This window comes from Diospyros lotus, chromosome 9 (assembly GCF_014633365.1).
Source record: "Diospyros lotus cultivar Yz01 chromosome 9, ASM1463336v1, whole genome shotgun sequence".
Lineage (NCBI taxonomy): Eukaryota > Viridiplantae > Streptophyta > Magnoliopsida > Ericales > Ebenaceae > Diospyros > Diospyros lotus.
The window spans coordinates 36,757,902-36,780,646 of NC_068346.1; the positions used below are offsets into that span (position 1 = coordinate 36,757,902).

Sequence of the window (22,745 nt, forward strand, 5' to 3'; positions counted from 1 at the left end):
TTCAACACATCATTTGAAAAAACATTAACTATTTCGCCATTTACCTTAATCATCAACGGTTCTACTTCTCCACTAGTTTACATTGCCATATTTCGAGAGTGTATAATGGCGTAAGATCAATTTTATATAAGAAATGCCAATTTGTTGTTTTATATATATTATGTTTTCAACTAATTTTTTAGTTCATTTTTAGTGAAATTAATTTATATACTATCATATTTAATTTTGGATAATTTGAAAAGACGTTAAAAGATAAATACTATACTTACAAATTATGTTGCATATAAACGAAAATAGTAAACGGATAAGATACAAAATAGAAATGGATAATAGAGTATTTTTAAAAAAATTAAGAAACAAAAACATGGAAAAATGCTTAAATAAATAAAATATAAGAGTATTTGTAAATATATATTTTAATTAAAAAATAATTATTAAATCAAATAAGAACATAAATTTCATAATTTATTTAAATAAATATAAATTATTTATGTCTCTAATATAGTCACAAAGATAGTAGAGATGGAATTGCTTCAATCCTTAATGCGATTGTGAAACGTAAATGTATTTTTTAATATTATGAAATGACATCGAAATATTTCTAAAATAAAAAAAATAGTTTGAAAATATTTTGTTGGTTGTTTCTTGACGTTTGGAGATAGGAAATGTTTTGGAAACACCGAACAACACAATTTCAATGTTTTCGTGCATCAAAGTCTACAAATAAATTTAACAAATAATTAATTCTCACAAATCAAAGTGACACACATACATTCAACATGATTATACTAAAATTCATAATAATTTTATTTAAAATTAACAATAAATCTACACACTATTACTAATTGAGGGGCAAATAGTAAAAAAAACCCAAACATTTTTGCTAATTTGTAAATTTATCTAAATATTTTAATTTTGAAAATTGTATCTCAATTGGCTTAATTGTGTGAAATTTTATTCAATGCCTGAAATCAATTTGAGAGGTACGAATCATTATTGATGTGATACATCACATATCATAAAAAAATATATAAGTGAGATCTACATATATATGTATGAAAAAAAAAATTATACATGTAAGTCCCACTTATACACGTACATGTGAGTCTCACTCTTATATGTATTTTTTATGACACATGACTTGTCACGTTAACAATGATACACATATTTTAAATTAATTTAAGGTATTCGATAAAATTAAACTCAATTGAGTCAATTAGGATAGAATTGTTAGAATTGAAACGTTTATATAAATTTATAAATTCGTAAAAAAAATTGAGTTTTTTTCATGCTATATGCCCTTAATTTAAGGATCATTTGTCAAGTTTATCATTTAGGTATGATAAAACACTACTTCACATGTTGAAATTGGTAACGAAGGGTAGGTCACATTAGAGCTTTTATGGTGCTTTTGCAAATGGCAACGTTAACGGAAGAAAATAGGGTTAATAGAGAGAGAGAGAGAGCCTCGACGCAAAGCCCAAAGCCTTAAGCCACCCCACCCTCCACAAACGCACAAACTCTTCAGCACCCACACACACAGATTACAAATACGAACTTCGCCTCTCTCCATACACACACACACACACATATATATATATATATATATCAATCTACAATCTCTTTGGGCTTTCGCACGGATAATCTCGCTTCGTCTTCTATTCGGCGCAATCAAAGCGTGTCTGGTCCCGGTGCGTTTCTTCTCTCTACTCTCTCTCTGTATCTGGGTAACTCTCAGTACGCTCGTTGGTTACGAACACTCACGGATTGTGGAACTCTTCCGTTTCTCCCCCGAATTCCCCTATAGACTGGAAACCCTATCGGCGGGAAGAAGGGAATTAGGGTTTGGTTTGTTTTATCGATAATTGGATGTGTTTTCGTGCGTTATGTTGATCCGAGGGTAGTCAATTTGTCCGTTTCGGGAAATTTCGGGGGTGCTCTAGACTGGTCCGGGCTTGTTATCTCGTGGTGCCGATCTTGTTGCGCCGCCTTCGGACGGTTTCCAGTTCTAGGGTTTGGTTTTTCTTCAATTTCCGAAAATGGGCTTGAGTTTTTTGTCTGACGAGGGTGCTGTTTTCTGATTGAAGATTTTGATGGGATGAGGTGTTCTTAGTTTGTGCTATCGCTGAATATGGAAGTCTGTAGAGGTCCTTGTTGACATTGTTGTTGGGAACAGAAAGGCGGTACAAGTTTGTTCGGTGATATTGATTAAGGTCACTTTGATTTACCATACAGTATACAGTGCGCGGAGAGAAGAAAACCCTAGTTAAACAGAACAGGGTAGTTTCGGTTTTTGAATTGCCAATTGGGTTTTAAAGGGCTGTAATCTAACAATTTTCTCGGTAGCCACAATGACTTAATTGTTTCTGGTGACAAGAGAAAAGTCAAATTAGCCAACAGTCAACTGATACAGGGAAGAAATATAAAGGTTTGTGGAGGTACTTGCCTACTTGGTAGTCATTGGGCAGATCTGCTTGAAACACAACTTGGTGCATACTGTTTCCCCCTTCACTTGAATATGTTCGGTGCTAATTATGGAAAGAAGTGAACCTACATTAATACCAGAATGGTTGAAAGGCAGTGCAAGTGTAAGTGGTGGCACTTTGGCCCACCAAATGGCTTCATCTTCATCATACTCAGGTAAGGTTATGTACTAAATTATTGCTGGCTTTATGTTTCAAGCTATCTGTTTTTCTGTACAGGTTTGGATGATTATGTTTTGACTTTTTATTGTATAGATGATCGCCTTGCGTCAAAGCCTTCAAGAAATAAATCATCAGTGATTGTAAATGATCATGATACAGGACGTTCATTTTTCTCCGATCGTGCTACTTCCTCATACTTTCGTCAGGGTTCAAATAGTAATGGTTCTCACCATAGGTCTCATGGCAGTTTTGGTAGAAACAACCGTGGTAGGGAGTGGGACAAGGAAACGTATGACTTCCCTGACAAGGAAAAGTCTGCTGACCGTAGACGCCTTGAGTATTCTGATACTTTAGATAATATTCTACCGAGTAGATTTGAGAAGGATTTAAGACGCACACAATCAATGATTACTGGGAAAAGAAATGATGCATGGCCCAGAAAAACACTGTCGGATGCAAGTGGTGAAGACAATAAAAACAACCCTAACAATAGCAATGGTGTACTTGGTTGGGGCAAACCAGTTAGCAATGTGCGCAAATCTGCATTTGAAAGGGATTTCCCATCTCTGGGGAATGAAGAAAGCCCAACAGCTCCTGAAATAGGAAGAGTCACTTCTCCTGTGTTAACTGCTGCCATTCAGAATCTGCCAACGGGTACTTCGGCTGTGATTGGAGGTGATGGGTGGACATCAGCCCTGGCTGAGGTGCCTGTACTAGTTGGAAGTAATTGCACTGCTGGGACTGTTCAAAAAGCTATTCCTTTTACTGCAGCTTCTTCAGTTTCTAGTGTGATGACTGGACTGAATATGGCTGAAGCTTTGGCCCAGGGCCCTTCTCGTGCTCAACCTCCTATTCCTCAGGTTGATTTAGTGGATATTTTCTTCTGTGGCATATGTTTGAATTTATAGTAGTCCTAATTGTCTTGTTTTTATTTTTGTAGTTATCTGCTGGAAATCAGAGACTAGAAGAATTGGCTATAAAACAATCGAGGCAATTAATTCCTGTGACACCATCTGCGCCTAAAGCATCAGTAATGCTGCCTCCTTTGTTGGTATTTTAATTCCATCAGCTCTTTGGTTGGATAAATTTGTTCCTGGCTTGTGAAATATTGGTTTTCAGAGAGCCATTTCTCACAATGCTAATCAATAATGCACGCAGGATTGTCTCCTAATTCTTCTTGGCTCTCCTAGTGTTTGCTCTTTGATAAGTTTGTGTCTAGATTAGTGATTAACTGCACAAAAAATTCCCATTTTTGAGATCTGAACTTGACTTGCATTCTCATAGAATCATTTAGGCCTATTTCTTAATTAAACTATTTACCTAAGATCTAAATGCTACTAACTACAGGATATAAAATATTTGCATAATTTTTATGAAAAACTTGCTGGGAGACAGCATTTAGGTATGAAATGGGTTATAAGGGCGTTAGAGAAGAGAAGGTCGTGGATAGAAATGATTGCTAAGCTGTAATTCCTGTGACTGACCCCGTGTAGTAGGATAAAGGTTTGATATGGTAGTGTTGTTTTAACAGACTCATTCTAGTTAGAGGATTAATACTATATGACGATGCTTTTGACTTCTTATAATACAAGAGAAGTTTAGGGATTGTTAAAGCTAAGGGGCTATTTGATTTTCTTGCTATTCAAAAATTTCCATTTCTTTTACGTAATTTTGGAAACAGAAAGCAGCCATGATGTTTGATTTTCATTTTCTATTCCAAAGAAGAAAAAAAAGAAAAACAGAGTGGAAATAAATGGAAAAAAGAAGCTAACAAAAGCCCTTTCTGTTTTCTGTCATTTCCATTTCAGCTAACCAAAGAAAAAACCCATTTGTTTTTGTTGTTGTTGTTGTTCTTCTTCTTCTCCTCCTCCTTCCTCGTCCTCCTCTTCGACTATCCCCATTTCAGCCTCACCCTAGGCATTGTTGACCGCCATTGTTCATCTTCTCCATGTCCTCTTCACTCTTCAGCTTTGTTGTCTTCTTTTCTCTGCATGTGCATGTGTCTTCATACACACACGCACACAATGAAATGGGGGTAGTCCAACCCAGATCTGGGTCTCTCTCTCTCTATCTATCTTTATGCACGGTGAAGAATGAATGAAGAAGAAGAGGAAGGGGGACAAGGCATCCACCACAGTTCTGGGGTTGTGAAACCCAGATTGAGAAACTGATTTCTGATTGAAGAAGAGGAAAACCTGATTTCTGATAAAAAAAGAGTGAATAAAGATAGAAGAAGATGATGATGACGATGAAGAGGAAGATGATGCGTTTTCTGATTTTTTTGTTATTTTTCTGGATTTTCAGAACATTATTGTGTTTACTTTTTTAATTGTCTGATTTTGTTGAATTTTGTGGGTCTAACAAAATAAAAATAATTAATTCTATCTTGTTTTTTGAAAAAAAAAAAAACACAAATTAGGAAAATCAAACAGTATAAAAATTTTCTTTCCATTTTTTTGACAACAGCAAAATCAAGCATGTTCAGTTTCCTTTTTTCTAACTCAAATGGAAATTACACAAATGGAATGGAATGAAAAACTAAAAATAAACACACACACAAAAACTCAGAGCACTTTTGAGCAGTCCCCAATGTTTTTTTTTTTAAAGTTTTTGGTTTGATGTCAGAAAATTGATTTAAACTGGGGGAAAAAAATAGCTATTGCAGATGGGGTTTGCATAATCATGACTAAGATGAGTGAACAGAACAGCTATATGTCAATAACTAATTATTTTGTTTATCAATGTGAAGCATTGTACAAAAAGAGCAACAAAAATATAATTTTTTGGGCATGGGATACTTTTACCTGACTGGAGATTTACCTTCTTGCCATCAACCTTTGAGGAGGTGCCTTATAACTAATAGGTATATGTGCCCTCAAAAATGAATAGTATGCAAGAGGTTTCTCATCATGGTGGGTGTTTCTTCTAGTAAATGCTCTCTTTTCACTTTAATTTTTTTTATCGCATATGGTTTTTGACATATCAAATAAATGAAGTTATCAAACAGAGATAAAGAATGGAAGGATGGAGAAGATCCATTGTAAAGAAAACAAGGAAAATTAGTGATATTTGTGCATTTGATTGTTGCTAGAGGTTTTATTATTGTCCTCTTATAATTCTGTTCTAGTTCTTTGCCCTGGAATTGGCTGTCTACTCTTTTTTTTTTTTTCTCTTTCGAATTGTAAATTTGTAATTGCCGATGCTGTATTGAGGTCTGAAGATATCAGCTTCATTTTGCTAATCGATGGATCCATGGGAAATTGTATTAGCTTTCTCTTTTAAAGTCCCACTCGGTATTCTGGTACTCTTCTTTTGTTTTGAGAGAAAAGAGCAATGGAGTCTAATATTTAGCTAACTCCATAGAAAACGTCTGCAGTAGGAGGACATGGGGAGGTTGAAAATGAGATGTTTTGATCTTTAGCCATTAGCTATTTAGTTTCTTGTGTGGAACTGGACATGAAGGCCAACATATTTGATCAATTAAGAGATTGCCATGTTGACTTTATTTATTATGGTGGGCTGGTATCCACACAGGTCTCCTATCAATGCTGTGTTTGCTTTCTTATCAATGGCCATATTTTTCTTTTTCTCTTTTTACCTTACCCAGTTCACCTTAACCGTTCATTGTGCATGATGATGGAATTCGCAAATTTTTATCTCATGTTTGGTTGACTTTGAGACCTAGAATCCTTCTAACCAACCTGCTAGGATGAAGACTTGGTGTGGTGCTGTTTTGTTTGGTTGACTGTGAGCTTATAAAGGTTAGGTGAAGCAGATTCCCCTACTTTTTTATGTAGGAAATGGAGCAATTTATTTTTTCGGCTGGTAACTTTAACAGGAGTCACAGATTTAGAAGACACATACTCGTGTGATAGAGATGGAAACTATGGCCATGAAGATGCTGTGCAAGCAGCTTCTGCATACACTCTGAGTGGGGTCACCTGGCCTGTGCAGCATTTTTGTTATATTTTCTGCCAGGGGAATAAGAAGACCAAATTAACATGGATCAAAATTATAACGAGAAACTCGATAGCATGTGGTCTTACTGTGTAAGAAAAGCACAGTAGCTTTTTCTTAAATAGAGAGATGACCCTCAATAAAATGAATTAATGAGTTGGCCAGTGGCGAATGGTTTGGAATAAGGCTTCACTGTGTTAGGTTGCTCTGCTGTGACTAGCAAGTGATGAATTTGAGTTATGGGAATAGTCTTTTTGCAAAAGATTGGTAGGAACCTCCCCTGAACTTTGCAAAGCAGGGAGTTTTGTGAATGGAAAAGCCCTTTTTAGATGGGCAGTGGAACAAATATAAGTGTTACAAAACAACAACAACAACAATCTCACTATTAAAGTCTTATTTACATGCATGGAATGCAGTATCTTGTTTGTTGAACTTACATTATGTTTTGTCATATTATTATGTTATGGAATACTGATTTAGTTTTTATTTCAGGTTCTCAGTACTTCTGATAAACCTAAACTTAAAATTGGGCAACAACTTCATCAGACTTCATCTTCTCCACTTGCTAACCACTCTCCGCGCGGTGGACTTGTCAAATCAGATATTTCCAGGTCTTCTACTGTGGGAAAGCTTCACGTGCTTAAACCAGCACGAGAAAGGAATGGTGCCTCTCCAACTGCAAAAGATAGCTTGAGTCCTACAAGTGGTAGCAGAGTAGCAAGCAGCCCAGTTGCTTTTGTTCCTTCGGTGGCTGGATCTACTCCCTCTAGGAGTCCAAGCCACAACCCTAATGCTGCCCCTACTGAGCGCAAGACAGGCTTGGTAGTTCTGGAGAAGAGACCCATATCTCAGGGACAAAGCCGGAATGATTTCTTCAACCTCATGAGACAAAAATCTTTGACTAGCCCCTCTTCTGTTGGTCCTGGCCCTGACCCTGGCTCTGCTGCGTCATCATCTCCATTGGACAAGTCCAATCAAACAGAAACTTGTAGTGTTGGTATGTCTCAGGGCGGAGATTCCTCTTTGTTGGAGAGCCCTGTTAGGGTCCAGTCAGCAGAGAAGACAGCAAATGACATTAACAGCAATGGAAATGCCCTTGACAAGGCTGAGGAATCTCTTACCTGCAGGTTTCAGGAAACTCTTAACAGTGGACAGGATCATTCAAGCTCCAATGCCATCCTTTATTCCGAGGAGGAAGAGGCTGCTTTTCTACGTTCACTTGGGTGGGAGGAAAATGCAGGAGAGGATGAAGGTCTTACTGAGGAAGAGATCACTTCTTTCTACAAGGAGGTAGATGAGTTGTTCGTGTTTTTCAGCTACCATCTAATTAAATTAGTGATGTTTGAGATTTGGTCATACTGTTCCAAGATGATTCTGTTTTTGACTATTTTGTAACTTTTGTTTCAAGTGCTCGTCAAGTTCTCAACTTTTGAAGTTGTAGATGTCACAATCTTTTTGTTTCCTTGTGCAGTATAGCAAATTGAAGCCATCGTCGAGAATTGTGCAAGGAATAGAGCCAAGGTTTTTGGTGCCTCTGAATCTACGCTCGGGGATTGTTGGTGCTGTTGCTTCATCCGGATCAAGCCCTTCTGACTCGAAGTTTGAATCATAAGTTACCAAAAAATCCCACTGGCTTGATAAGTCCTCAAGTTGATGATAGAGAGAGTTTTGTTTCTTCTTTCCCGATATATATCCTGTTTTTTTGTTTTTGGTTTCGTCAATTGAGATCGAGCTGGAAACCCGAGCGAGCCAGTGGACACTAAAAGAAGAGAAGAAGGGTGGGGAATGCTTTCTCCTGGCGCTCTTTGATTTAATAAGTTACAGATGGTCCCATCCCCCCGGAGAAGTGTTAGTCTCTCTAAATTTTGAGGTTTGAGGTCTGATAGTGGAGAAAACAAATAGGGTTTATTCTGGTCTTTTAGCTGTTGAGGGAAATTGCATTGCCTAGTATGGAAAGTCTTGGTGCTTGTCAGTTTTGGGATTTTAGAGAGGGCCAGGAATCAAAATGCTGACAGTTATGTGGTTATTTCCAGAGAAAGAAAATTAGAAATTTTATATTCTCATACTTTCTCTTTGCCCCTGCTTTATGTTTGCTCAAGCTTTCTGTGCTTCTGTTGATCAATGCTGCAGTAGTTTTACACCCCCGCACAGGCATGCATTAGTTCTATCATTTCTACCTCTTTCTTACTCTCTGGCCATGGGATTATGTTGATCAACTTGCTGCATTAGGGGAAATTCTATGCTGTCTTGTGGGGTATTGATACCCGAAGGTGTTTTAATGCAGCAAGAAGGGTGTATTTATAAGACGAAGAGTTTTCATATAATGCACGTTTTTTGTTGTATATTGTATCTTCATTGAGTTTAGATATCGATGTTTCTAGGTACCATATAATTTTCCTCTTCTTTGTCCTCCATGGGGGGGTCACTGAAATTCAGAAAATGCATTGGTTGTGGCCGGCATCTCATGCTTCAGAGAGAGCTAAGCTCCCATTAATGAGTTCACCAGGGAAGGGAGAGAACATTTTAAGAGATAAAGGGCAGGGTGTAGTGATACATATTTTGTAAATTTAGGGAAGATAAGTGTAATTAATCATTATTCTAACAATAAAATGTATAATTAATTATTAAGTAAATAAATTCTCTGTGTTTTGTATCAAATTGGCTATACCATACCCTCTATTTAGTCTGAATGTTATTAATTTTCAATGTCAAAGTGATAATATATGTCAATGATACTAGTAACAGTTTAAGTTGTAATGTAAGGTTGCCAATGGATATTCTAATTAGGGTGAACAATATTTTAATTAAATTAAAATAATTGAACAAAATTGGCTAAAATTATCGATTTAGTTTAGTTCAAATTGCAGGTCAGTTTTCAGATTTGATAATTTCGGTTATTTCAGTTTTGTCCAATTTCTGTATTAAAAAAATTAAAATAATCAAACCGGTCAAAATGTTAAAAATGGTGTCATTTTTTCACTTTGTTATTTTAGTTTTTTGATTTTTCGGTTTGTTTAGTTTGAGAATTTATTCGGCTAGTTTGGTTCGATTCTTGACACAAGTTCAATCTATTTAATTTGAGTAATTATGTCAGATTGATAACTGAATCAATTGAATGCTCATCCCTAATTCTAATATTTTTTATTCACTTTATAAATTAAATATTTGTTTTAAGAATCAATACGCGGCACAATGAACCTATTGCTTGAGATATGATTAACTATAATTAGTGTATTATATCATATCAATCACCCAATAAGTTACCAATTTTGTTTAAGTTCTCATGCAAAAACTTACTTATCATGATCATTAATTATCTCATTAAATTTTTTCTAAACTCACATTCTATCTCAAAAGCAGAGAAAATCATAGAAATGAAACCCAGAGATTAATACTCAATTCGTAAAAGTTCGAACTCACCCAATCAAACAAGATGCATATATCTTTTTGGGGATCTAACTAGTAAGCCAGGCAATAAGCTACCAAAGTGGCAAAAGTCCTTGCAATTATACTAACAATAGTTCACCATTTATGAGCGATCAAATTTATGGATTGCTCACCATTTCATCGCTACAATCAGACAAAATGAGACCTAATCAAACTCATAAGACTACTACATGGACCATATTTTAATGGTACAAGACCTTTTTCCAAACATCATGCGATTCAATCTATCTGCTTTAAATCATAAAAGAACATATATAATTAGAACATAGAATGAATCAGCACTAGTCTTTTCTTTTTTTTTTTTTGGTTTAAACCTTCTACTTTATTGTTGTTTGTTACATGTGTCATTGAGTGGAGTTTAGGGAATTTGAAAATAAGGACAATAAATGTCTTTCTATTAAAAGGAATATTGACGTTTACAGGCATTACTAGGAATAAGAATAATGAATGACTCCAGATTCTAACCTAGCTATTTATAAAATATTAAAATGAAAACAAAAAACTTAGAAAAAAATATGGCAAAAAGGAACGGGCTCTGAGCCTATTAGTATTATTTAATAAGGCATGGAATCTAAGGCGTTTAGTAACAATTTAACTTGGACCAAGCTTTATATATATAAAAAAAAGATCAGAATCATTTTATATTGACAACTCTTTATAAGATAGAACTCTTAACGATATAAGAAATAATAATATTTCGTATCCAATTCAATATATTTGCCATGTGAGATGGAAAAGCATCATAAAGTGACCAAACTAAGACGATTAATCTAATAACTATACAAGTTAAGTAAAATATTTTTTACAAAAATTTACACAGAAACATATAACTTACGTTAAAACTAAATGAATATCTTTTTAATAAATTGATGTTAAAAAATTATTAACACATTAAATTTGGTAATCAATGAGTGTAAATGTCTAAAATATAAGAGGTGTAAAATTAATTTATGAAAATGTTATTCAAATATTAATATTTAATGTGATACTTTTATATTAATATAAAAATATTACAATATATGTCATTCTTCAACGTTGAAGGGGCATTATGGATTTACTTAAAAAAGGAAGTCCTTACAAATAAATAAAGAACGGCGAAGCGAGAGGTTTTTGGTTCGCGTAGCCTCGAACTCTAGCGGTTACTTCCTGTCACAGAGAGCAAACTAGGGTTGTTCAAGCAGTCGCAGAGAGAGAGAGAGAGAGAGAGGTATGGGTAGCGCGGTGGAGAAGACGGAGGAAGAGCTCCGCAAAGAGCTCGAAGAACTCTACCGCCAACAGCGCGAGGTCCTCTCTCTCTCTCTCTCTCTCTCTATCTATCTGTGTTAGGGTAGATATGTTTATGTAATTCGTTATGGAAATGTATATCTGTTTCATTTCCCTGGTGTAGATTACAGAGCGGCTTCGCGATCCAAGGGGTCTCCGCCGCGGAGGGTTATCGGGACCCGCTGGTCCTCGGAATTTCGCTGCCAATGGCGGCCGCCAACGTGGATTTGTCAGACCGGTAAATTACCCCCGTTTCTTTACTTATGCGCGTGTCTGTGTATGTTTATGTGGATGTTTTGATCTAGGGATTAATGGGTTTCTCAATTTCTGGGTTATGGTTGGTTGATTACAACTATGCAGGCTGAAGGGACTGATTCTGAGGACCAGCCTCCGCCGAAAAGGCGTCTCTCTTCGGCTATAGTCAAGACGGTAAGCAAAATCTCTTTACACTGTATTTGTAAGTATCCTAATAGGGAACAAGGTCTGGGAAATTATGGCAGAATGAACTTAAGGGACTGACTCATAATTAAGTTGTTTTTGCTTGGGTTGCGAATGAGCGGAAAATATTTGTCTTACTCCCAACAAAAAGGGAAAAAGAAGTCATCTGTTAACTTGATTCTCCATAAATTATGAATATATGGTAGCTGGGTTATGTGTTTGCTTTTCTCTGGCTTGGGCATTCGTTTTCGAACATGCTATTGGTTTTCTGCTTTTAATTTGTTTAATTAATTGCTTGTTGCCTTTTTTTGTTATTGTGAGAAAAGGCTGAGGATGGAGAGATTTCCGAGGATGGTAACGAGGATGCAAAGAATGGAAAAGAGAAGGATATAGCAGTGGACGGCAGTAGTAACAGGCTCACAGAAATTCAGAACGAGAGAAAGCCATTCAATAATTGGTCAAGGAGGGATGGCAATCATAGGCCATCTAAGTTGGTAAAAAATTTAGAAATATCACCTTTCTTGTTGTCTTGTCGTTGATGATTGGTATTTGTGTAATGTAGAGGTGTTTTTTTTTTTTTGTAAGTTACATTGTTACTTTGGTTTTTGTGTAATTAGGACTATGAGGTGCCCCCAACTGAGCATGTGCCGCGCATGTTGCCAAAAAATGAGGACCCAAGACTGGTTAACAGGAATAGAAGAATGCTTGGACAGCTTTTGGGGACTTTGGAGGTGCTCTTGAAATCTCTTCTTTTTAGTTGCGTCATGAAGATTGGAACTTGCTGCTCTATATTTATTTGTACTTTATGCTGTGTTATCACTTTATGAGTTGGTACTAATTTTGACCATTCCATTTCTGTTGAAGAGAACACTGCAATATAACCTTTTAAAATATGCATATCGCTTGGAACTGTGGTTTCTCTTATATTTGATCATGGTATCACCTTGGTGCTAAGGTTTTTGCAGGATATAGGAAGGCTCGTCTTATAGGGATGCAAATTATGTCAAATTCCATATTTCTGTTAATATAGAATAAGTGAGGGTTAAAACTCAAAAATAAGCATTTAAGTCCTTCAAAACTAGGAGCACATGTTCTTTTTAGATTTTTTAGGTTTTTTATTTTGAACTTACAATGTACATCTCTTGACCCTTTGTTTGGATGGAGGATATGTATGAGAGGGGATGTAATGGTAAGGAAGGGGGACTCTCTTTCCCTTCGTTTGGAAGAGACATTCGTAATGGGTGCCGGTGGAAGGGGGAAGGGAGGGTACATGATCTGATGCCTTCCCATTCCATGCCCCTATTTTTCTTGCACCCCAATTTGGGGTGTTCAGAGGGTGAAGGAAACATATTAATAAATATTTTTATTGTTTTTACTATTTTAACCTTATTATTGAGCTTTTTTATAATATCATCCACAATCTTAAAAAAATATTGTTCATAATCTTAAAAAAATGTATAATTACTTTTTTAAAATAATTTAATGTGTTATATTTGTGTAAATACTCAAAATAATATGTATATTTGTGTATAACACAATCCAAAAATTATACCAAATTTAGATTGTTCCAATCAAATGCAAAAGGAACAAACATATATTGTACTCTGTAATTTATTTTGAATGTGAAGTATAATTGTTGCTTTATTTTATTACTTTACCATTTTGGCTTAGCCTATTCTCTATTTAAACAAAGTGAATTACGCTCTTTTACCTTTCTCTCTTTCCTAGCAAGGGGAGAGTAAGAACTTTTTTTATTAGTTAGCTTTTCATTCTGTTCCATCATATACCATTTTGTCTGCTACCTCACTTCTCTTCCAATCAAAGCCTAGTGCCGACACACACTTGGATGAGAACAACCTTTTTGTTGCTTCCCTTGCCTTTTTATTCCATTCCATTACATTTTGTCCCCTACTCCATGCCTCTGTCAATCAAAGCTTCACGTTGACACACACTTGGATACATGCCTTATTCAACATGTAAGCTCCTTTCAAGTATTTTATTGTTTTTTTACAGGGGATTTTCTTCATGGTGGTGTCTTGGATATAGTTGCATATAAAATAATACTAATAAATACATAAAGATAAAAAACATTGGGAGTAAAAGTGAATAGTATGAACTTGAACATGCCAATGGCCCCCAATTTTGGCATGTCTCTGGCTTTAGTTTGAGCCTTGGAATGGTTGGCACCCGTTTCTACATTGATCTTTACCCTTTGTGGTTACAATAGGATTGGGATGTCATGTATGGCCCCTTTGCTTTTCATACTAATGCTTCCAATTGTGACGATTCCAGATGTTTTTTCTTTGCACTTCTGTGATTCAGCATTTAATTTAACTAATAAAAAATTTAAGATGTATCTTTGAAATTTGTGAGTATGAGTTGTATTTCCTTTTCCCCCCCCTCTTGAGCCCACAAAGCTGTAGGATAAGCATGGTCTTATGATTACTTGGTAAATAATGAACATTCATTAATCGGAATACCTTGATTAGGACACATAATATAGAAACAGTGGAAGAAAGTTGAATGTGCCGGCCGTAAGGGAGTGTGGAAGGAAAGGGTTGCGTTTATTTTCTTTTCAGCAATTGCTTTGTGAAAGAATCAGCCACTAGCTTGGAAGGAAATGGTTTACCAGTTGAATAATGTGAGTTGTCAACAGTCCTTTAATCTCCTTCTCATGCTTAGCCAATTGCAACAACCTACAAAGCATTTAGATTTTTAAATTTGAATCTCCAATTTGTACACAGTATATTTCTGTCCACTCTATAAGGTGGAATGGGCTTTTTTTCTGTTAAGATGATCTTTGGCATTTAATCTATGGATTAAAAAATTGGACTGCAGCAACATACAACATACACATGGTATATTTAGCTGGACTTGCTTTGTATCTATCATAAACTTCTGGAAAATGCATTACTCTGATGAAGTTTCATTATTTTTTATTTTTTGCTCCTATTTGTTGCTAAATTTTTCCCTTCCACCAAGAAATTCATTGTTTTCTGTTAGTTTGTCTACATGCCCAATTCTATTGTTGTCTTCTTTTTTGTTCTAGTATTTTTTTCCTTTTTTGTTTTACCTTTTTCATTGTGTAAACCTTTTGCAGAAATTCAGAAAAGAAGACATGAAACTCTCGGGGACAGAGGCATACATGAGGAGGTCTAATTCTTTACAAATAGTGAGTACTTTAGAGTTGCTATGTTTAAACTCCATTAAATTTTATCAACTTCTCCTAACAAAATTGGAGCATTCTAAATTCCTTAACAAATATAATGGCTGGTTTCGATCAGGAACTGGCTGTTAAGATGATAGGTCATTGTACTGAAAAATATTGTATCCAATTTTTATCTGGAGGTAGTTAATTCTGTAATGGGTCATTGAATTTATAAAATCAAGAACTTGGAATCTCAACTGCCATTGGAATTTTTATCTATCAGTTTGCCAGAATTGCCATATTTGTGGGTATAATATTTGCCTTCAGATGAGAAACTAATCCAATCATGCAATACTGTAAGCTGAGTTCTTATCATCCTTCCATTCATTTTGAGTGATTCATTTAAAGTGGGAGTGTTATAAAAATGTATTCTAGGATTGTCTGCCAAAAAAATACTATTTCCTTATCTATACTTTTACTGGCCATGTCTGGTAACCTGTCCAATGCATCTTTTGACTTCTGAATACCTCATATGAAGATTGTGTTCACCATTATGGGTTTTTTATCAGAACACTTTAGGATCAACATTAGGACCCATGCATATTAGGTGTAGATGTTCGAGCAATATTTTCCTCCTTGTATGCCCGCTGCTATGATGTAAACTAGATGTCATAAGAACGGTTTTGAATGTTTTGTGTACTTTCCTCCCCTTCATCAATTAGGAGATATAGATGAGGAAAAGGGGGAGAAGAAATTCAAAAGAAATGGGCTTCTCACATATCCTTCTAAAACTCTAATGCGATTAACTATCATGTGAAACTGCAGCCTCCTGTTTTGGTAACTAGTTAAAATCCTTGGGTCAATCACAAACTCCAACCTAAAACCAACACATAACACATGCATGGTCAAGAACAATTCAATTTGTTCACAACTTCATTCATGATTGGAATTGGCTAGTCTAGGGTTAAGGAATACCTTTTTCTTTTGATAGGCAAGTAAATTTCATGAAGGTTTTTGATATATTATGTTCTTATTTCATAATTTTTCTTGTAATGCTTTTTTTCTATTTTTGAAAATTTATACAAGTTCAGACCCTAACCTGCCCAATCAAACATAATTGTCTTACATGGGGCTGAGTAATGGTATAAAGGTAAGTGGCTTGAGGGGTTCAACTCCTTACTGGTTTGGAAGGCTATCACAATGGGTTTTCTTATTTGGTTTTAGTTATAGTTGATAGAAACCTGTCTTACGTGTGAGGTTGACATTGCCTCCCTTGTATGCAAGGAGAAACAGATATACAAGGAGAAAGAAGAAAAGAGATGGATGGAGAGTGTGCATTTGTTTGCGAGAGAGGACTGCTGAGTGCAAGAAAATTTTATCTTCCAAAAATTTCAGATTTATCTTTTGTTGTTTCCCTTCATAATGATATATATGGATTTCACATCAACTAGGCTGCACGTTTTGTGTTAGACTGCTGTTTTCAGAAGATAAGAGTGCATTTAGCTTGTTTGATGCATCTAGAGTTGCTTTTAGACGTGTCTTTGGTTTTTTGGCATGTTTGATGTCTTTATCTTGTCAGCTCTTTTCATGCATTTGCTACTTGTATCAAAAGAATGGTATATTTATGTGCATTAATTCTTCTAATCTGTATCTAGGCTGAGCAAAGGGCTCGAGAAGAAAGTGAGAGGCTGAGGCAACAGGAGCGTGAACAAATTGCAGAGAAAAGGAGAAGGGATTTGGTTTGTATATTGTTATTTATACTGTGCATCTCTATTCTGAAGTTCAGGATGAGTTTTTCTCTGTGAAGAACTTTGCTGATTTCTCTTATTCAATCTATTGATATCACTGCTTGTTTTTAATACCAGACTCTTAGGGCTCGTGTTGCCGCAAAGGCAGAGGAAAAGAGATTGGAGTTGCTGTTCCTTCGGTGGAGTGGGCACCAAAGAAAACTTGGCAACTTTTTAAGGTCCAAAACTTTTCAATATGATTGTATGCCATGTTTAGTTGTTTCCTCACTATGTCTGAAATGGTGAATTATGGTAGTCGAGCTTTATTTTTCTTATCATCTTACCGAGTTCTTTGCGCCACAGGTTATCTCTAATTTTGGTCCCGCGTATCCATATTCACAATTTTATTGAGACAAAGATAAGTTTCTTTTTCATGTGCATAGAGTTGAGGCAGATGGATGACTGGAAGTTTCCTGCTCTGCAGGACTGTAGGTTGGCCTATGTGGCATTTCGTATGTTCATGATTCACCTTTTCATTTTTTTGTGGGCTTGTTTTTTGCAGGACTAAGGCAGAGCCTCCTATATACTACTCATTTGCCAAGCCAATGGATGAGGATGTGGCATTGGCTGAGCAGCGGAAGGAACAGGTGAATTTCTATCCTCGTTAATACAGTTTGGCTTCATGAAAACACTGAAAACTAAAGCGTTAGTTTTGAGTTATTGGTACAGTAGTATTTTATTTGCCTTTCCTTCCCCAAATAAGTGGAACCAACGGAAGGTTGGATTAGGACTAGCCATCCTCTGGGAGGATTCAAATATACATTCTACTTTGCTCTGCTCACTTTTTCTAAGCGGATATTTGATGTGATGATGCACATTGTTTTTGTGGAAGAAAGGTATTAAACTACAGAAGCTGATAGGCGGAGGAACTGATTGGTGACAAACTGGGAAAGTTGACATGTAACCTAATTATTAGAAGTTCCTAATTGCGTAAACATTCATGATGCTGATCTGGTGGCAGGCATTTCAAGCGTGGAAAGCTGCAAGGAGAGAGGAATTATCTCAGTATGAGAAGCAAATTGGGGAGCAGTATCTTGCCAATGTTGAAAAGGATCTGGAGAGGTGGCAAAATGCAAGAAAGGCTAGGAAACCGAACAATGATATGTTGAACTTACAGGAGACAATGGACAAAGAACTGGAGACCCACAGGCTTGAGCATGGCCCCAAGACAAGAAAGATACCCGGTGGAAGCAACAATGAAGATGAGGAAGATGTTGAAGATATAAACGCTGGGGAGGATGATATGATGGATGATGTGCTGGATGTTGATGAGAACAGGAGGGTAGATGAAACCATAAAGGCTGAAGCAGGTAATGGTAGCCCAGTTGATAATACAGATCAGTAGCTCATGCAGCATTCTGTTCTTCCTTTTGGTCTTGCTATTCCATATAGGTCTGGTTTGCACGTTGTCATTTTGTTTATTAGTATAGGATGCTATAGGTCATGTCTTTGAAGTTTGGATTTCATTTCTCCTTCACTTTTGCTATGTTTGCTCATCTTTTTATTTGGTGACGAGGGACTATAAATTAGTACTTGGTTTTGTGCGATAATTATCTCATTCAGTTTGATATAATGATTACCATTCTCTCGTCCTAAAATCAGTTTTAAGGGTTGTCCTGGGGATAGGAGTTAATAGTTGCCTTGGGACACTAGGGTTCAGGCCTTCCCATGGGTGAGCTTACATACAGATTTTTATAAGTTTACTTCACATGGGTTTATACGGTCCGCATCCAAGAGATAATATGCATTTGTATATTACCCATTTGAAAGATAATAACTGTGTTATTTATTACTAAAATAAATTGGAGTATGCATTGGGATGACAATTCATACTTAGTGATTGGGTGCTTCTACCTGCCAAATTTGTTGCATGAGTTCTTCTACGAGACTCGATAGGTTGACAGACATGCTTATAGAATAAGGGCTAAAATATTAAAATATCTTTATCCATATTGCATTGAAAAAAGTACAATGCAATATGGGTGAGAGCATTTTAATCTTTTAGTCCTCATTCTGTAAGAATTTTCCTTTCTCGCATTGAATTTTTTGTGTTCACTGTATGATTGTTTTGTGGTTTCTGTGTATGTAATAATGTATGAGTTTGTTTGGCTCACATTTTAAGAGTAATAACTCTGAATTAGTCTTAAGTAGCATTGTGGGACAGTGATTGGGAACTCGGTGGGTTTTTTAAACTCAGGGTATGTGTCAATGTTTCATTAACGTCTCTTTGGTTTATTAAATATTAATTGTTAATATTAATAATTGAAAGTTAAAAATTAATTATTAAATGTTAAAATTTATGAAATTTTTGATGAGCTTGAGAACCTATTGAGTTACTTAAAATTTTGTTCATAATTAGAGGTTTTTTTTCTTGTTTTTTTCTTTTTATGGGTACTGAAAGTTGGGACTTTCTGCTATTGGGTTCTAGGCTCCATAGGTACTGTCATATAATTTTAAATTAATTTATTATTATGCATATATAATAGTTCTTTTATTAAATCATATTTCTCACTTTGCATTATAAGGCATAGAGGGAGGGGCAACATCAACTGTAAGCCTCGGTTTAAATTCATTAAATTAGTTTTTATGGGTTGTATCTAAGTGACAACTTAATGCTATATATTAAATTGTCAAATATTTGACACTTAGAAGAGTCACACTTTAGTCGCATTGGGTGCATATATACACATTGATTTGGGTAGTTTGTTAAAATGAGTAAAATAAAATTTTATTAAGATAATATTGAAATATTTTTTTGAATTAAGATATGGAATGAGTTAAATAAGATTGAAAAGTATTTTAAAATTTTTATTATATTGTTTGTTAAATTATTTGAAATATATTGAAGGTAAAAGTTTTGTGAGATGAAGGGTTCGTAAGTTATTTTTTTTATTTATAAAATTTAAGATAAATTTATTTTTCTTTCTTCTCGATAAATTTATCTGTAAAATTTTAGATAAAAAATTACTTGATTTTATTTTAATGAATTGTTAGATAAATTTAACAAATATAATAAAAAATATTTTTATTTAAAATATTTTTTATTATCTCATGTTTTTTAACTTATATTTTATTTAACAAATATTAAGTTGTAAGAGTCAAAGATTTAAGACCCCATTGGTAGAGATAATTTAGTTGAAGTAAGTATTGCACCATTTTTTGGAATAATCGTCCTTATACGGTATTTCATTGCTCATATATTTAATTTTGATAGAGAAAATAAATTATAGAGGAAGATTTTACTTCATTTCGTAAAGTAAAGAGTCCAAATTTACTAATATAAATCTTAATACTGTTGTAGATGTGAAGTAGCACCATGATGATGGTGACTTTAGTCTCATTAACTGTTTATTTAATGGTAGCGTCATGTGTAAGTGTAATTCATTTGCATTTGCAAGTAACACAGACAGACATTTATTTATTTTTATTTAAATTCAATTCTATAAAAGAGGGCCAGAAAGTCAACAGACAAGTCCACACATACACAGAGGGCTTGTCTTCTTGAAACAATCCTATACCATCATTATCATCATCATTGATGCCAATGCCAATGCCCCCCATTTACCTCCCACTTTCTCACACCCAAATGCCCCCAACACCACACTCCCAACCAAACAACTCTCTCCCTCTCTCTCTCTCTCTCTCTCTCTCTGAGAGGAAGAAGCAGGAAAACGTTTGTTAGTCCCAGAGAGCGCACGATCGCAATACAATGAGCCACCGGTCTACCCCGAACGGTGAGCGCACATCACACCCGGAGCCTGGAAATCGCAGCACCCACCACCACCACTACTACCCGCCGCCGCGGCGGTCCTCTTCTTCGTCGGCATCCTTCCGAGGCTGCTGCTGCTGCCTTCTCCTCTTCCTCTCCTTCCTCACGCTCCTCATCCTCGCCGTCGTCCTCGTCGTGGTCCTCGCCCTCAAGCCCAAGAAGCCCCAATTCGACCTCCAACAGGTCGCCGTCCAGTACGTCGGCATCACGCCCGGCAGCGCCTCCTCCGCCACGCCGACCTCCGCCTCCGTCTCGCTCAGCATCCGGATGCAGTTCAGGGCGGTGAACGACAACAAGGTGGGGATCAAGTACGGCGAGTCGAGCTTCACGGTGATGTACAGGGGCGTGCCGCTGGGGAGAGGCACGGTGGGGGGGTTCTACCAGCCGGCACACAGCGTGAAGCAGGTCGAGACCACGGTGGTTGTCGACCGGGTCAACCTCTTGCAGGCCGACGCCGCCGATCTGCTCAAGGACGCCTCGCTCAACGACCGGGTTGCTCTCCGGGTTCTCGGTGATGTTGGGGCTAAGATCCGGATCCTTGGCTTAACGTCACCTGGCGTGCACGTTAGTACATATCTTCCCATTGTATTATATATTATAATTGAAAATGTACGTAATTATGGGGTAGCGGTGGTGGAGGCTCTCTCGACGGCGGGCCGGGCCGCCGCCGCCTGCTTAAAAGAACCCAAAGCTAACCACAAAGCTTCGTTATCTTCTTGTATTCCTCGGCGTGTTGCTAACTTGAGCGTCACGCCCTGCTAGGTGCTAATGTGCGCCTTATGCACGTTGTCCCTCCCTCTCCCTTCATCGCGCAAAAGCTTGTCCTAAAGCCTGCTTTTACGAAGCAATTATTCCATCGGCCTGCGTGTCTACCTGCCTTTCCTGAAAATGACATTTAAATAATCCAAAATGCTAATATAAAATCTATAATAATTCTATTTAAAATTAACAACAAATAAAATTACTATCAATTATTGTTAATCTTGAGTCGAATCCTTATAAATTTTATCAGTTTGTAAGAATTGTTTGTCAAATTTATTCAGCTTGTACCCTTTTCAATTTAGATAATTAAGTTTGACACTCTTGAGATGCTTTCTCTTGCGAGGCCTATGCTGTTCGATTTTATAATTTTTAATAGATAAAGTAAATTTGAGTCCGACCCCAATAACTGCATAACGAGTGAATTCGAATCTAAAAACTCAAAATTGGGGAACCCCATGGGACATTAAGTTTGACACTCTGGTTGACACTTTATATTGATGTTTTGTAGATTTGTATTGACATTCTATATGACATAATATAAAACATCAATGCGAAATATCATTACAAATGTCGAAGCAAAATCATTCTAGAAACCGTTGGACTCTGGAGTAAGATATTTTGGGTGTTATAAAAAAGCAAGTAGCTAGGTCATGTATCACGTTATGGTAGATGAGATGAGACACGTGATATATTATAATAAAAACAAATCACATGATGATTTGCAAAAAAAAAAAAAAAAAAAAGGTATTGAGGGTGAATTTATAAACAAGTGTGGGGTCCTGCTCATTAGCAATGCTGATATTGATTTAAGAGTTCTGATCTGTTACTCGTGTTGACTTTGTCCAACACGACATATGTGGGCTAACAGGGGAGAGGGGTGGAGCTCACATCCACCTTCTCATATTTATCCGTATCGAGCAACATAATATTTTTTTTAATTTAGGAAGTAGTGTCGTGTTATACTTGTGAATTGTTGTACCTTATTCTCCAAGAGAGAGTGCACCCTCCTGCGAGAAAAAGTTCTCCCGAATAACCATTCTTCTTCACAATATGAGACTTTGCATTGTACAAACCCAGTCGAGTCGTTCTCCCAGAGAACAATACAACATGAATATTAAAAGAAAGTATCAAGTTTTGGTTAGTGAATAGATAGATTGTGAGGTCTTAAAGTTTAAGTTAAATTGAAGATGTGTGTTTCTGTGTGCAGGTATCAGTGGACTGTGCAATAGTGATCAGTCCAAAGAAGCAGGCCCTCACCTACAAGCAGTGTGGATTTGATGGCCTCAGTGTCTGATTATATATATATATATAACTCTTTTAATTAGCCATTTTCTCACCTTCATGGCCTCTTCTCTTCCCTTGCAACCCATATATATATATATATATATGGAAAATGATTCTTGGTCCGACTTAGACTAGAAAATTTGGGCGGAACAAATATAAATTTCTCATCCGGCTCATGTTTTATCACGATTCATTCGAACTTAAAATCACGATTTAGAATTTAAGATTTAGGGTTTAAGAATTGA

General features: G+C 36.2%; 3 protein-coding genes across 4 annotated transcripts; all 3 read left to right on the forward strand.

Moving 5' to 3' along the window:
* The first annotated feature begins 1,430 nt into the window (after window positions 1-1,430).
* Window positions 1,431-8,667, forward strand: LOC127810083 (uncharacterized). Of its 2 annotated transcripts, none has more exons than XM_052349326.1 (5): window positions 1,431-2,640; window positions 2,739-3,505; window positions 3,586-3,696; window positions 7,095-7,892; window positions 8,074-8,667. In XM_052349326.1, exons 1-5 carry the CDS (start codon window positions 2,535-2,537, stop codon window positions 8,212-8,214), a joined length of 1,923 nt encoding a protein of 640 aa, XP_052205286.1. In that variant the 5' UTR covers window positions 1,431-2,534; the 3' UTR covers window positions 8,215-8,667. The 2 variants fall into 2 exon arrangements, with proteins under 2 accessions (XP_052205286.1, XP_052205287.1); XM_052349327.1 differs by having other exon boundaries at window positions 1,433-2,640; window positions 3,586-3,675.
* Window positions 8,668-11,162: 2,495 nt separating this feature from the next.
* Window positions 11,163-18,235, forward strand: LOC127810539 (uncharacterized). The gene is made up of 10 exons (XM_052350073.1): window positions 11,163-11,333; window positions 11,437-11,550; window positions 11,673-11,741; window positions 12,077-12,244; window positions 12,368-12,481; window positions 14,851-14,922; window positions 16,554-16,637; window positions 16,764-16,864; window positions 17,188-17,272; window positions 17,647-18,235. The coding sequence occupies exons 1-10, from the start codon at window positions 11,259-11,261 to the stop codon at window positions 18,028-18,030; spliced, it is 1,266 nt and encodes a 421-aa protein (XP_052206033.1). The 5' UTR covers window positions 11,163-11,258; the 3' UTR covers window positions 18,031-18,235.
* A 1,907-nt stretch (window positions 18,236-20,142) lies between these two features.
* On the forward strand, window positions 20,143-22,540 carry LOC127809162 (uncharacterized). The gene is made up of 2 exons (XM_052347890.1): window positions 20,143-21,018; window positions 22,424-22,540. Exons 1-2 carry the CDS (start codon window positions 20,395-20,397, stop codon window positions 22,508-22,510), a joined length of 711 nt encoding a protein of 236 aa, XP_052203850.1. The 5' UTR covers window positions 20,143-20,394; the 3' UTR covers window positions 22,511-22,540.
* Window positions 22,541-22,745: the final 205 nt, after the last annotated feature.

Coding starts and splice junctions, on each gene's coding strand:
- LOC127810083 (XM_052349326.1), top strand. CDS start 2,535: ATGGAAAGAAGTGAACCTACATTAATACCAGAATGGTTGAAAGGCAGT. Junction 2,641..2,738: donor TTCATCTTCATCATACTCAG/GTAAGGTTATGT, acceptor TTTATTGTATAG/ATGATCGCCTTGCGTCAAAG. Junction 7,893..8,073: donor TCACTTCTTTCTACAAGGAG/GTAGATGAGTTG, acceptor TTCCTTGTGCAG/TATAGCAAATTGAAGCCATC.
- LOC127810539 (XM_052350073.1), top strand. CDS start 11,259: ATGGGTAGCGCGGTGGAGAAGACGGAGGAAGAGCTCCGCAAAGAGCTC. Junction 12,482..14,850: donor AGCTTTTGGGGACTTTGGAG/GTGCTCTTGAAA, acceptor AACCTTTTGCAG/AAATTCAGAAAAGAAGACAT. Junction 16,638..16,763: donor AGAAAAGGAGAAGGGATTTG/GTTTGTATATTG, acceptor TTTTAATACCAG/ACTCTTAGGGCTCGTGTTGC.
- LOC127809162 (XM_052347890.1), top strand. CDS start 20,395: ATGAGCCACCGGTCTACCCCGAACGGTGAGCGCACATCACACCCGGAG. Junction 21,019..22,423: donor TAACGTCACCTGGCGTGCAC/GTTAGTACATAT, acceptor TTCTGTGTGCAG/GTATCAGTGGACTGTGCAAT.